Here is a 13,171-nt window from a genome sequence, read left to right on the forward strand (position 1 = left end):
TCAGCTCTCATAAGCCAGTGTGATCCAGCTCCAGCCAACAACTGGAAAAGGGGGCAAGTGCTCAAACCTGGTCTTTGACACTAAAACCATGTTTTCCTTCATCCCCTTACCAGGGCTTTCTCTGAACACACACCTCCCCAGAACAGATCTTTACACTGGCATTCTGCATTGTTAAGAAAGGTGCTTAGCTCTAGTTCCTAGAAGGCAGAATAAGGATAATGAGGGACAAATCAGTAGGGGTGAACTTCAGAGGCTTCCTAATGCCTCCAGGATGCTAATGATGCAAGCAGGAGCCCCAGAGGACTACTTATCATTCTGCATGAAAGCGGGCCAAGAGAACCCTTGCCATTCGTTTGATCTTGTTGCCATCTGAGCTGCTGTGCCTTTTGTACACCCTGCTGAGCCCCTAGCAATGCTGTGCACAGATTCATGACTGTGTGGTACAGTGAGAGCAGCAGGGGCCTGGGCATGTGGCCAGTGGAAACATGATGGTGAGCCAACTCAGGACTGCCCCAGTGGGCCCCCTAGGGCAAACACCACAATAATAGTGTGCTTGCTAAGCCCATTCCACACTGTGGTACGCCAGCCTCTCAGGGTTGGGAGAGCCCTCAGGTCCAGGTCCATCATCCCCACCGAGGGTTGTAGACTGAAGATGTCCAGTGATCTTCCCTCCGAAGGAAGTCTATTACATATTTAGGGACCTTGGTGGAAAAGTTCATATTTATGCTATTCCATAACAAATTCAGTAACTCCTGCTGCAGCCTGAGGTGCTCCTAGTTCTAACCCTGGGAGCCATATGTTGCCAGACTAGTCCCTCCATACATGGCACACATATCAGTCAGGATAGGCTAGGTTATGCTGCAGGGACAAACACCGATCATAATCTCAGTGGCATGAAACAGCAGTAATAAAAACCATAACAGCAACTAGTATTTCTTGCTCATTCAAAATGTCCATTGAGGGTAAGCTAAGGATCCTATTCATGTTAATCACTCAGGGGCCCAGGCTGTCAGAGCCCAGCCACCACCTCTCATCATTGCCGTTCACTGGAAGAGAAAGAGTGTCTCACCAGCACTGAAATGTTCTGGCTTGCAAGTACTATACACCATTCTGCGCTGGACTTGTTAGCTAGAATTATTCATATGACCTCACCTGTCTGTGCTCAGGAGGCAGAGAGCTGGAAATAGTTGGGAAGCAAAAATACTAACTATCACATTAGCTTTTCACATATTTGAAGGTGGTTATGCTGCCCACTTGCCTTTTCTCCAGAGACTCACCCATTACCTCCTCACTTGCTGTGCTACATGTTTCTGCTCCCTTCATCACTCAGTTCACTCTCCCCTGAACATGATCCAGCTTTGTATCTCTCTGTGGTGGTATCTAGAGCTGAGTTCAGTTTTCTAGGCATAGCCTAACCATGGCAAAGCTCAGTGGAGTTCATCCTTCCCCATATCTGAGACATCACACTCATAATCCTTGAGGCTAAGATTGCATTTTATATTTTTTTTGGCAGCCACAGCACCATTGTGTATTTGCTAGATTCTAAGCCCCAGAATGGTAGGCGCTATGACTTCCTTGCTCATTGTTCTGGCCCTATCACTTGGAAAAAGGTCTGATAAATCCTAATATTTGTCAGATGAATAACTATATTGAATTTATTCTCTTTGCCTCTGCCTAATTTTCACTCATGCTGTCAAGACCTATTGTCTCCATCTCATCCCGATATAATGAGCTTTTTCAGACCCAAGTACAGTTTATTTCTTCAATTTGTTCTGGCATACAGCTATGAAAGAGTGTTATCTTTGGAGTCAAAAAGTGTGTGTGTGACACCCAGCTCTGATTTTATCATTCAACAACATATATGTCTTAAGCACCTACAATATGCCAGGTGCCATGGATACAGTTATGAAGAAGACAGACCACAGGGCTGCCTTACCACTTGGTTAATTTGGGTAAACAATATAACATGTCTTGATTAGAATGTAAATTCCATGAATGCAGGGATCTTTGGCTGTCTTTTTCACTCTAGTTTTTCCAGCAACCACAATATGCCTGGAATATAATAGGTGCTCAATAAATATTAGTTTAATGAATGACTGACTCTCTAAACTCATGTGCTCTTCTATATCGGAATCTTCTGGGAGGGCACGAGTAGCCTGAAAACAAAGTAGCCCTGTGTCCCTGTTTGATTTTTGTGTTTAGTCATAATGTTGATGGTATGAAATCTCAAATAGGATTAATGTAAGACTTGAAATTTGTCTGTTAATCCAATGGGAACAGGGGTTATGCAAGGTTGCAGAACCACTATTCCAGACGGACACTTAATCTATTAATCGCCACATTTTCGGTATCATTGTGTCTTGAATACAGCTTGGCCACAAGGAAATGGGGTGAGACTTTGTCATGTATATCACTGAAGTTCAGCTATGCAAAAACGTTCACCTATCCTTGATCGACCAGTCCAGGAACCGTCAGAGAAGAAAATGAGATTTGACTGTAAGACCTGTTCTTTATAAACCCCTGCACAGCCCTAATGATCAACACCACTTCCAGTGCTCATAAATTACTGCTTCAATAATTGTTCTGCAGTTCTGCCTATTCTCATTGAATGCTTTGTATAATCCCTTTATCTACTTTGGGCTACAATTCATTTTTATCAGTGAGTATTGTACTTGTTTCATCTCAAAAATCATTCTCCTTGAGAAAAAAAAAAGAACGGAGTTGAGGAATCCTGCTTTCTCTTTCATCCACATATCCTCTATTATCAGAAGGGGGCTTATACTTCTTGTGAACTTCTTGTGCTGATTTTAACTTTAGAAAGCTCTCCTGTTTTCCATGTATGAACAAGCATGAGAAATGTGAAGGGCAATCAGGTATGAGATATTGTCAAGTATGGGACGTGAGGGACAAGTGATCTATGTGAGCCTGAAGGGAATCCTGGGATTGAGAGAGCACGCAGAGAAGGCACATAGGTGTGCTAGGGCATGGAGGTTGTACAGAGATGGATAGGGAGAAAATTTGAGTGATAGAGGTTTTCTATATGGTGGGAGTAGTGTGGGTTGGCGTCTATCAGGGGAGACCAACTGACCATATCCCCCTGTTCACTTTTAGCCACAAGTACAAGGCTATAAGAACTCAAGAGGTCATCTAAGTTATTTCTGGCTCTGTCAGGTCAAATGACTACTAGACTATCCTGGTTTCTAATTTGAAATGTATCCAAAGAAGATTCCTGTCTCACCCTCTGCAATCCACTTGCATGTCTGACCACACTCAATACCTACACAATCTTCACTTTGTCTAGCCTAAATTCTTCTAACTGTGGTCTAAGGCCTTGGAAGAATGACGCCTCTGTGGGGTAAGAACTGCCTTGGTGGCATGAGAAAGGCAGCCCTGAGCGATCTGGAAGGGCTGTTGCAAGGGGATAGGAGTACTGAGACCTTTTCCAGTAAGAATACACAGGACTATGGAGACTCTTGTTTTACTAGAAACCTTCTTCACAGATACCTTAATCTAGGAAGAAAATGCCTTTGGTTCTTGGTTCTACTATTGGCTTCAAATTCTTGGGCATGCCAGACCCTACTGAACATCTTGACACATGTCCTTTCTTCTCTGAACTGGCCCACAGGCATGATGAGTAACCAGAGGGGGCCCAGCAGGTACTGATGATGGGTGTGGTCCCTGTGTTATTCGGTCAAAGCAGCAGAATCTCAAACTTAAGACTGATCCTGTATGCCAGTTGGGGCAGGATGAACTCAAAACATCCTAGGAGAAGAAGAAGGTCTCCTGAGGAGGTTCTGCAACCAGTTAGAAAAGTGAAATCCCTCCAAATTAGAGTGGCACGGCGTTGGCATCCAAAGGAATGGGCATCATGGAGAGCACAAGTGTCCCACTCTGTCCATTTTCAGATGGACATCACAAGCAACCCTTCCTTAGCCCTCTGTGGGAGAGCTGACAATAATAGCCAACATCGATTGAGCATTTCTGTGTCCCAGTCCTGTAGCGAATGCTTGACATACATTATCACAGTTAATCCCTGCAGTATTAACAGAAGGCAGGCAGGCGCTATTCTCACTCCCATTTCACAAATGAGAAAGTTGAAATGGAGAAAGAACTACCTTTTCTCAGGAACATTCAGTAAGTGTGGATTCAGCCCCCAGGGCTGCCCACTACTCTTACCAGCCAGGGCTCTTACCCATGTGACATCTTGCCCCCTAGACGGCATGGGCAGCATAGGGTAGGGTGGCTCACCTAGGCACTCAGTACTGCTGACACAGGGTGATGCCAAAGACGCAGAAACACATGGGAAAAGTGACTGCCATTTCTAGGCTCTAAAAGAGCCTATAAAATAAATAGGCAAATCAAAATTGTATGCCATCTTCGTGGTCAGAAAACCTTGCTATATAACAATTGGGCTCTAAGAATCAAGTGGTGCAGGGAGAGAGTGCAGAACCAATTTACTCCACTAGGGAGTAAAGGGTCAGGAAGCAGGAGGAGGGAAAGAACAGTTGGCAGGGCAATGGAGGTAAAGAGACAGGGATAAAGCCCAGGGTGGTTCCCTTAGCTTTGGTTCCAATTCAACACAGGAACAGAAGGAGACTACAAAGCTCCCTTTACAGCTGCACTCTGGCCAGCTTTGACCAACTTGCAACTCAATTCAGAGGAACATCTCAGCAAAGGGCTCATTTTCATCGCAAACATCTACTACGGTTGTACTGGAGTCTTATCCTTGGATGACGTAAAATGAGAAGTTACAGGGCCCAGTGTGACCCTGAGCCAGGGGCAATCACTGTGGGCTGTCTAGTCATTTTAAGTCAACATTGCTAGATTAAGCAACCAGGATGACCAAACCTGGGAACAATGAACAGCTTTATCATGTTGGCATGTGAAATGGTCAAATCTGTGGCTGGAATATTTTCAAGGCAATCTGCACTCAATTAAGATCCGGGGTGTGGTGGCTCATGCCTGTAATCCCAGCACTTTGGGAAGCCGAGGCGGGCAGATCATCTTATGTCAGGATTCGATTAAGATCAATAAATGATAAATGAGATACTTTTATTTTTGCTTTTATTTATTTTTTTGAGACAGGGTCTCCCTCTGTCGCCCAGGCTGGAGTGCAGTGGCGCAATCTCAGCTCACACTGTAGCCTCCACCTCCAGGGTTCAAACTATTCTCCTGTCTCAGCCTCCTGAGTAGTAGGGATTACAGGCGCCCACCACCATGCCCGGCTAACTTTTGTTATTTTTTAGTAGAGATGGGGTTTCACCACGTTGGCCAGGCTGGTCTTGAGCTCCCGACCTCAAGTGATCCACCTACCTCGGCCTCCCAAAGTACTGAGATTCCAGGTGTGAGCCACCATGCCTGGCCTATTTTTGCTCTTTTCTTTGCTAACAAGTTACACCAGGTCAGCTCCATAGCTGTAAACATGCAGCTGCCAAGGTAGGTTCCAGGCCGCGCACCTTCTTCTTGATGCTGCTTCATGAGCTGGTGGGGTGGGTGATGAAGAGTTACTAAAACATGAAGTGGCTCCTCTAGGAGGGAGAAAGGACTGGAAACTCCACCAAGGCTCAGGAGTGACCTTAAGGGTTCAAATGGGACTCACGGGCTTCAGAGCAAGCCAGACTATTTCCTCTTCCCCTGCCTCAGGGAGGTTGAAGGTCCCATTGCATCACCCTGGCCTGCCCCAGTTCCAAGAACTGGGGTTAGCAGCTCCAGCCCCTTGATATGCAAATCATACAGTCCCATTGCTGATAAACTCTTTTACCCATAGGAAGACTAATATTGTCCTGCCCAGCTGGCAGTTTATCTTGGTGCTTCCTGCCAACCCCACAAAGGTGGAAAAATAGAATTTGCTTTCATAGAAAAACTTCACTGAAGTGGGCTAAAAGTAGGGACCCTGGAGTTAAACTGCTTGATCCAAATTCTGCTTTAGTTGTGTGACTTTAGACAAGTGACTTAATCTCTTTGTACTTCACTTTCCCCCATATGTACAATGAAACTGAGAGTACCCACCTCATGGGGGGTACTGAATAAGTAAATACATTTAAAGTATTTAGAACAGGGCTTCACATATCATACACATGCAACATGTTAGCCATTAAGTGAAAGCACCTTTTGCAGTCAAAGCCTGATCCACATCCCAAAGCAAAGGCTTGAAGTTATTGTCCTTTCAAACACTGAAGACCATGTGTCTAATTCAGTTAGGTCAGTGTGGAATAGCTTGGGAGAGTAGGAGCAAATGGATGAGGACTGGCTGGGAAGGACAGTGGGATGATAAGGCCTGAGGATGTCTTAAGATGGACCTGAGGGAGTGAAAGTTCCCAATGTGACCTCGTCTTGATCTCCATGCTGCCCACTGTGCTGAGGGAAGCCAGCAGCCCCAGCGGACTCTGGCCCAGCTGCCTGAAAGGCTCACTACCCGTTCCGTGCCAGCCTTCTTCAGGAAGTGTGGGCAAGACAGCCTTGTGATCCCTTGGAAGTGGATGCCAGGTCTAGCAGAACGGAAGAAAGATGTGAAGTAGAATTATAACCAGGAATTGAAGACTCGTTTGAGCTTTAGGTAAATATCCTGTGTATCTTCTCTCTTCTCAGATATAAACATTAGCTGTTGAATAACCTGATAGGCATGGAACGAATAGCCTCAAAAGAATGGACTCAACTCAACTGGGGAACCCAGGTAGTGGGCTTGAGAATCAATTATGAAGAAGGAAGTTGCTGAGTGATCACAGACTTACCAAAGACAGTGTTTTGGCTCTGCGTGGCTATGATAATGAGTTTTGTGAATGAAACAGGAGGCATGCTTTATTTTTTGTGGTTCTTTACCAGAGTGGAGTTAACCATACCAAAAAGCTAATCAATCCCACAGAGCAATAGAAGAGCCAAAGTAGAGGAGCTCTGAAGGCCAAAAACGTCCCAAAGTCAGAATGATCTCTCCCTTTCCCAGACTAGAGCATCAAAGATTTAGACCCTAGACCTGGGTCTACTCTTTATCAAGCCCGAACCCTTTGGGAAACCAATGAACTCAACTTCTCTGAGCCTTTCTTCCCATTTGTAGTATGTACTGCAGTACTCACACTATCATCAGTGGGAATAGTGGGCATGTCATGAAGATCTAGTGGCATGATGTGGGTGAGAGTGATGACTATGAGTGCTAAGTGCTACACAAATGGAAAGGGAAACTCCTAGCTACTCTATTCATTCAAAAGTAAGTGTTCACATTGGAATGCAAAAAAAGAACCTATGACAGAGAAGAGACTGTCGGTACTAGCCAGCTACTCCTCAGCTGCTCTGTAATTCCCCATCCTATCTGTAGTTAGAGGGAAGCCGTGTTTTAGCCAGTCAGTGTGAGAAGAGGTGAGGTGTGTCCCTCCTAGGAGAGGTAGGCAGGCAGCTGGTGCCCCCTCCATGTCTCTTCCTTGCTCTGGAGACTTTGGAAAGCTACATTTTCCAGATGGTGTAGTTATAAGATGGAGGAGGATTGTTGAACTTACATGCTACTTTATGTGAATGAGGAATCAACATTTATGATGTCTAGCCCTGAGATCTTGAAGGTTGGTCTGTTACAGCTATGCCTAGCAGTCATCACCCTCATTCAGGACAGAAATTTTGGTAAGAGACAGGCCACATCTACTTCAGAGAATCACAGAAGCTTACATCATTCTCTCCTCTCAGGAATTTTCTGTGAGTTGAGTTCTACCCATTCTGCTCGAGGTTTTATTTTGATTGGAAATCTACTGTCTTAGTGGGAAGGAGACAAATCATTCTAGTCAAAAAACTGCCTTTTGCTACAAAATGCATTTATTTCCAGTCAGACAAAATTCTTGAACTGTATATTCGGGTACATATTATAAGGTCATCTTTGATATATGCCCTGTTTACAAGATCCATTTCTAATTATTAAAGTGAATATCAAACACACATCTTTGCATCTTAAAACATAAATAAACTGCTAATGTTTATAAGCCATAAATCTGGTCACTGACATGAGTGGCCTGCAATTCTTCAGTGATGAGCACACAGTGATACAGACATGATCAGATTCCCCAGGTAGGCAGGCAGCAGGCACCTGTAATTCGCCCGCTGACTGTGCTGCTGTGGCAGTGACCCTTCTTGTGAAAAAAGAGTTATGTGCAGACAAAAGTGTGACATATGCAATGTGGAGAGGCATTTCACAGAATGCAAACACCATTCAGGTAAATTAGTAGACTCCAGAATGAATGAAAGCTTAATGAATGCAAACCTGTTGTTTACAATACTGGGTGTTGTGGCACCTTTTCACTGGACACTTTAATAAATATCTATTAAAGAAAGTAAGGATAAGGGAAGAAGCTGAAGCAGTTGTCTTGGTGCACAACATATTTTCAAGATTGGGCTTTAGGTTGTGAGTTTCAGAGATACCATTTTTTCTTTCTTCAGAGTAAATCATTCTATTTGGAAAGCCCTTCATTTTCTTAAAAAGACCTTTAAATTCTTCATTAGCATTAAGAGACTTCTTGTAGACTGCCAGGAATTGGGGTTCATTGGCTTAAAGAAGAGCACAGCACAGTTGACAGAAAGTCTTGGTTTGTGTCTTGAATTAAGAAGCCTGATTGGCTCAGAATTTCTCAGATCTACTTTATTCTTCACACTTTCCCTCCTTTTGGCTCCTGTTAACATCCCAAGCCCATAGCCACAGACGCTCATAGGTGGAGCAGTATACTTCATAAAATCTCATTTCAGTATCAACGATTTCTACTGCCACGGCTCCCTCTGGACTCGAAATAGTTGATATCTTAAAGTTCCATCCTTCACAGAGTTCTCCACTTGCTCCTTGAAGGTAAGGTTCTTGTTCTAAGGCTGATGCTGGGAAGGTCCCATAGAGGAAATTCCTAGAAAATCTCTATTCCCTTCGGGTTCTTGTGCCCTCTCTCTCACTCCCCATAAGGCTACGGTTGCAATTCTGAAGACACGTAGGAAAAGTTTCTAAACTCATCCTGGTTAATCATTGGAAGATGTCCCTCATCAATTGGAGTTAAAACTGGCTCTTCCTTTATGAAGTCAGGGTCAAAATTACTGACATCTTCTCGGGATTTCTGCCAAAAAAAGGGAAACAAGGGTCAGATTTTATGCGCTTGAGGCTTACTCATCTTGCATGGGACATAGCCCATTCCAGTGAGTTCAGAGGAGTGCTCTGTAGCTTGTTCAGTAGCATTATTTACACTTATTGTTATGATTAAACCGTGCTTTACAGCAAGTCTACTGCATGGTGCATTATTATGGCATTTGGCAACCACCAATTCACTAATTCCATGAAAATCTTGCTGAGCAGGCCTGTCTTAATAGGAGGCTAAGGATTAATTTGGTCATCCAAAAGCAGCTGGCTCACTCACCCTTTATTCTCATTTCACCAAGGTGGCATTTCCCAGCAGGCCTCGCTGAGGGGTGTGCAGCTGTATTTGTCAACAGAGGTTGGTAGGTTCACATTTGTCCTACCTATTGTTTGCACAGAGTTCTATACATTTGAAGAGATCTTCCCAAAAGGCTTCTTGGAAGTGCTGAGCTTAGGGAGTAACTGTCGGTCGTTTTACTCTCTAGGTAGATGCGTTACGCCCTGCTGGACCAGCTGTGCAGTCAGGACTACAGGCTCCAGGCTCTGAAGGCCATGCTCTCCCTAATCCCAGGGGGGCTGGCAGGGGGCTGACCACTGAAGGAATGGCTTTACCTCTGGGTGCCTGGCATCCAACAGCCTAGTAGGCTGTTAGTGATTAAGTGCACTGTATGTTTTTAAAAGTTGAGTATTTTATATTTGTATAAACAAATGCTGCAAAGATCATTTCTAAGTGAGTATTACACATTTCACTGCTCTTACCTGGATCAATTATATTTCTTTATCACTCTTTTTTTTTTCTTTTGAGACAAAGTCTCACTCAGTTACCCAGGCTGGAGTGCATGACGCAATCTCGGCTCACTGCAATCTCCACCTCCTAGGTTCAAGCAATCCTTCTACTTCAGTTTCCTGAGTAGCAGCGATTAGAGGCGTGCATCACCACACCAGGCTTTTTTCTTTCTTTTTTTTTTTTTTTTTGTATTTTTAGTAGAGACGGGGTTTTGCCATGTTGGCCAGGCTAGTCTCAAACTCCTGACCTCAAGTGATCTGCCTGCCTCGGCCTCCCAAAGTGCTGGGATTATAGGCGTGAGCCACCATGCCAGGCCTCCCAATCACTCTTGATCTATCGCTAGCCTGGCTTCTCTGCCTTCCCACTGTGGAGCTCTTGACCCACAGATGAGCACGAGCTCAGCTCTCAGACCACAAGCGGGACCACCCTCTGGAAGCCCACCCCCTCAGCTGCAGAGCTTGGAGAGGAGCCCCTGGAGCTCCCAGTATTTCTTTGGTCAAAGGGAGCCTGGCCTGGGTTCTGCGCTGCAGCAGCTATTCCAGACCCAGGCTCTCCCAAGCCAACAGGCCAGGCTCAGTGAAGTAAGCAACATCTCACACCCTCTCTGCTTTCTCAGGGGCTTAGAAAAGGCATAAAAAGTGCCCCAAGGAGCATGAGGAAATTGGCTAGAAAATGACTTTCTCAATTAGCCAAACTCTTTTGGGGAAACCTGCAAAGTTTCAGGCCTCTTCTACCCTACAAGATTTTAATTTAGGTTAAGGGAAGTTGGAGACTGGGTAAACGAGAGGTGAAACTTCGTAAGAATTAACCTGGGCACATGAAGACATGTTGTCCCATGGACAAGGAGCCCAGGTTCCCCCCAGGGGACGCTGCCCTGTGCAGTGACTGGCTGAATTTCTGGTCTGTCACCCACGGGGGCTATCTAGCTCTTCTATGGACTTTGGTGGAATGCTGTGACATCTGAAGAAAGGAAAATCTCTGTGACAGCCTGGGACACTTACGATTCTGGGTCTGAAAGGTGGTTCCAGTTGGCGATGGTTCAGCTGGGCCCAGTCGATTTCCTTAAAAAACGGATGTCTCAAGATGGCGTGCTCACCTCCCTGAGTCAGGCTGCCCAAGCGCATGGTGGGGTTCTTGGTCATGAACTGAGTGAGAGAGACAGAAAGTGTCAATCATTCATTCACATACAACCAGCATGTCACAAGACAGCAGGCATCAGCCATGGCAGAGGAGCTGTGCGAGACTTTCTGGCAGGTCTTGCTTAACTAGCTGGGTTTTCCATCACAGGCAGCACAGTCAGTATGAATCATGCCTTAAAGGCGCGATTGCCTGTGTGGATTTATGGCTTTTCCCACTTCCATTTCAGACATGGCCACTAAAAGAAAGCAGGAGGGGCCAGTTTTCTTTTCTGTAAACACCATGTATTTTTCTTTCCTCTTTAAAGAAAAGAAGCTCTTTATAACAGTGTGCCTTTCCCCAGCACTGCAGTTGTGGGCAGCAGACATCTTCTGAATGGGGCTACTTTCAGAAACAGCTGTGCCATTTTTCTGAGTGACCTGACCAGCTGGCCAGGATTCCCGCTCTCTGGCGAGACCGCAGAGAGGAGAGAGAGTCGTTATTTTTGAAGATCTGTGTGCAGAAGCAGCAAAGGTGACATACTGAAAAGGTCTGTGTCCTGGCTCTAGAAAAAACCAAGTTGGCCACTTTTCTTTATGCAGTGAAGATATCATAGCTCTAGATGAAAGGCTTTTCTTCAAGATGTTCCCCCCACCGCCGCTGTTTTGAAGTAGGTTCAATGACTGAGATTCCATTGCTCCATAGACCAAAAACTAAAATGAGCACTGCCACACAGCTAAGCAATGTGTGCATACAGCTTCTCCGTATTTCCATCAGTTGGGAAACTTCCTTACTGCCGGGTTCCTATCAAAATATGCTGGGCTAAATCTGCTTTCACAAAATAGCCAGGAAAGATGTTCTGATCACTTCCTGAGCAAGGACTAGTACAAGATAATTCACTTTTCATGGCCGGAGTGTGGTTCTCAATTTCAAAGACATTGAAACTAATTTCCCATATTGAAAGAAAATTGTCTTGGATAAAAAGTTTTGTTTTTGTTTTTATTTAAATCAAGCTATCTTTAAATAGACTTATGACAGTCCCCAAGCACCTCTTTCCAAATCTGATTTGTGAACAAGACAAAAGTAATGCTGTGTTTATAGAAATTGTTTTGGAGCAGAATTTACAGAGAAAATCTTGTTGAAGGTGCAGACACGGAAAGACGGTATTTGGAGGTGGCCCCACCTGCCATGCCAGGTGTCCAGAGGTGTCAAGCTGCCAGTGTCAATTCAAATGAAAATGATAATGTTGAAGGAGGCTGCAAAAGTTCCTAAGCAACCTGATGGGATATAACCTTGTAAAACGCTTTCAAAAAAGCTTCAAAGGGCAGCTAATAAATGAATATACTGACAGGGTTCAATTGCTTCTCCTCTCTCCTGGTAACAGGGATTAAAGGCCACAGGTGGTTCTGGGTTGAAGGCAGGACCCAAAAGTAAAAGCAGCATTCAGAGCGGCACAGGCCCAATCAGAGCAGCTGCCATTCGAGGCACTTACAGTGGTCACTGGGGATTCAGGAGATGCATATCTTATAAGTAACTCAGTTCTGTAAGAGCTAGGAGTTAGTTCACACTACGTGGGCTCTCACTGAGTAAGCCTGTGCAACGCAGGCAGGAAGGGGGAAAATGCTTACAAAAAAGAAATGAGTAGATTCTTGTGTTAGGAAAGTCAACGGGATACAATTCCTGATGGAAGAGCAGTTGCTATTCTAAGAGCCAGTTAACAAAAAATAATGCTGCAAAAAACTCGGGAGACAGGACGGCAGAACACACCCAGATGGCCTGTGGGAAATTCCCAGGCCTGCCAATGATGTGAGAGAGGACATCTTGTGAATGGGTGGGTACAGCTTGTTCTTCTGGGCAAGACAAACAGTGCGGGACTCTATATGCCAGGGTGGCTGAAGCCCCAGTGTCCAAGAGGCTTGCCCATTCCTCCCTGCCCCTGGCACTGAACCCAAGCTTCCATGGGGCACTGTGGAAGAGGCCTTGCCTGATGACAAGTAGACCAAACACGACCGTCCGTCCTCTAAAAACTGCACCCTTGGAATTGGGGAAAGGCAGAATAACCCTTTCACTAGCTTGATACTTAGCCTCTTGGGCTTCTGATAAATCCTTCTGAATAACCAAGCAGTTTTGTTTTGATTTTTAATACCTTGGCCTGAGCCCTTTAGATGCAGCCATTCTCAACT

The 13,171-nt window shown here is 45.0% G+C and overlaps 1 protein-coding gene across 2 annotated transcripts in view; it reads right to left on the reverse strand.

The window, feature by feature from the left end:
- Positions 1–7,776: 7,776 nt before the first annotated feature.
- The window catches only part of PRKCH (protein kinase C eta), a 233,165-nt gene continuing 227,770 nt past the window's right edge, over positions 7,777–13,171 (reverse strand). For both annotated transcript variants that reach the window (XM_050797765.1, XM_050797766.1), the window contains exons 13-14: positions 10,874–11,017; positions 7,777–9,068 (exon numbers count right to left, since the gene is read on the reverse strand). In XM_050797765.1, coding sequence (XP_050653722.1) covers positions 8,922–9,068; positions 10,874–11,017 — 291 coding nt within the window. In that variant the 3' untranslated portion in view covers positions 7,777–8,921. The remainder of the gene's footprint in view (positions 9,069–10,873; positions 11,018–13,171) is intronic.

This window comes from Macaca thibetana, chromosome 7 (assembly GCF_024542745.1).
Source record: "Macaca thibetana thibetana isolate TM-01 chromosome 7, ASM2454274v1, whole genome shotgun sequence".
In the NCBI taxonomy this organism is placed as follows: Eukaryota; Metazoa; Chordata; class Mammalia; order Primates; family Cercopithecidae; genus Macaca; species Macaca thibetana.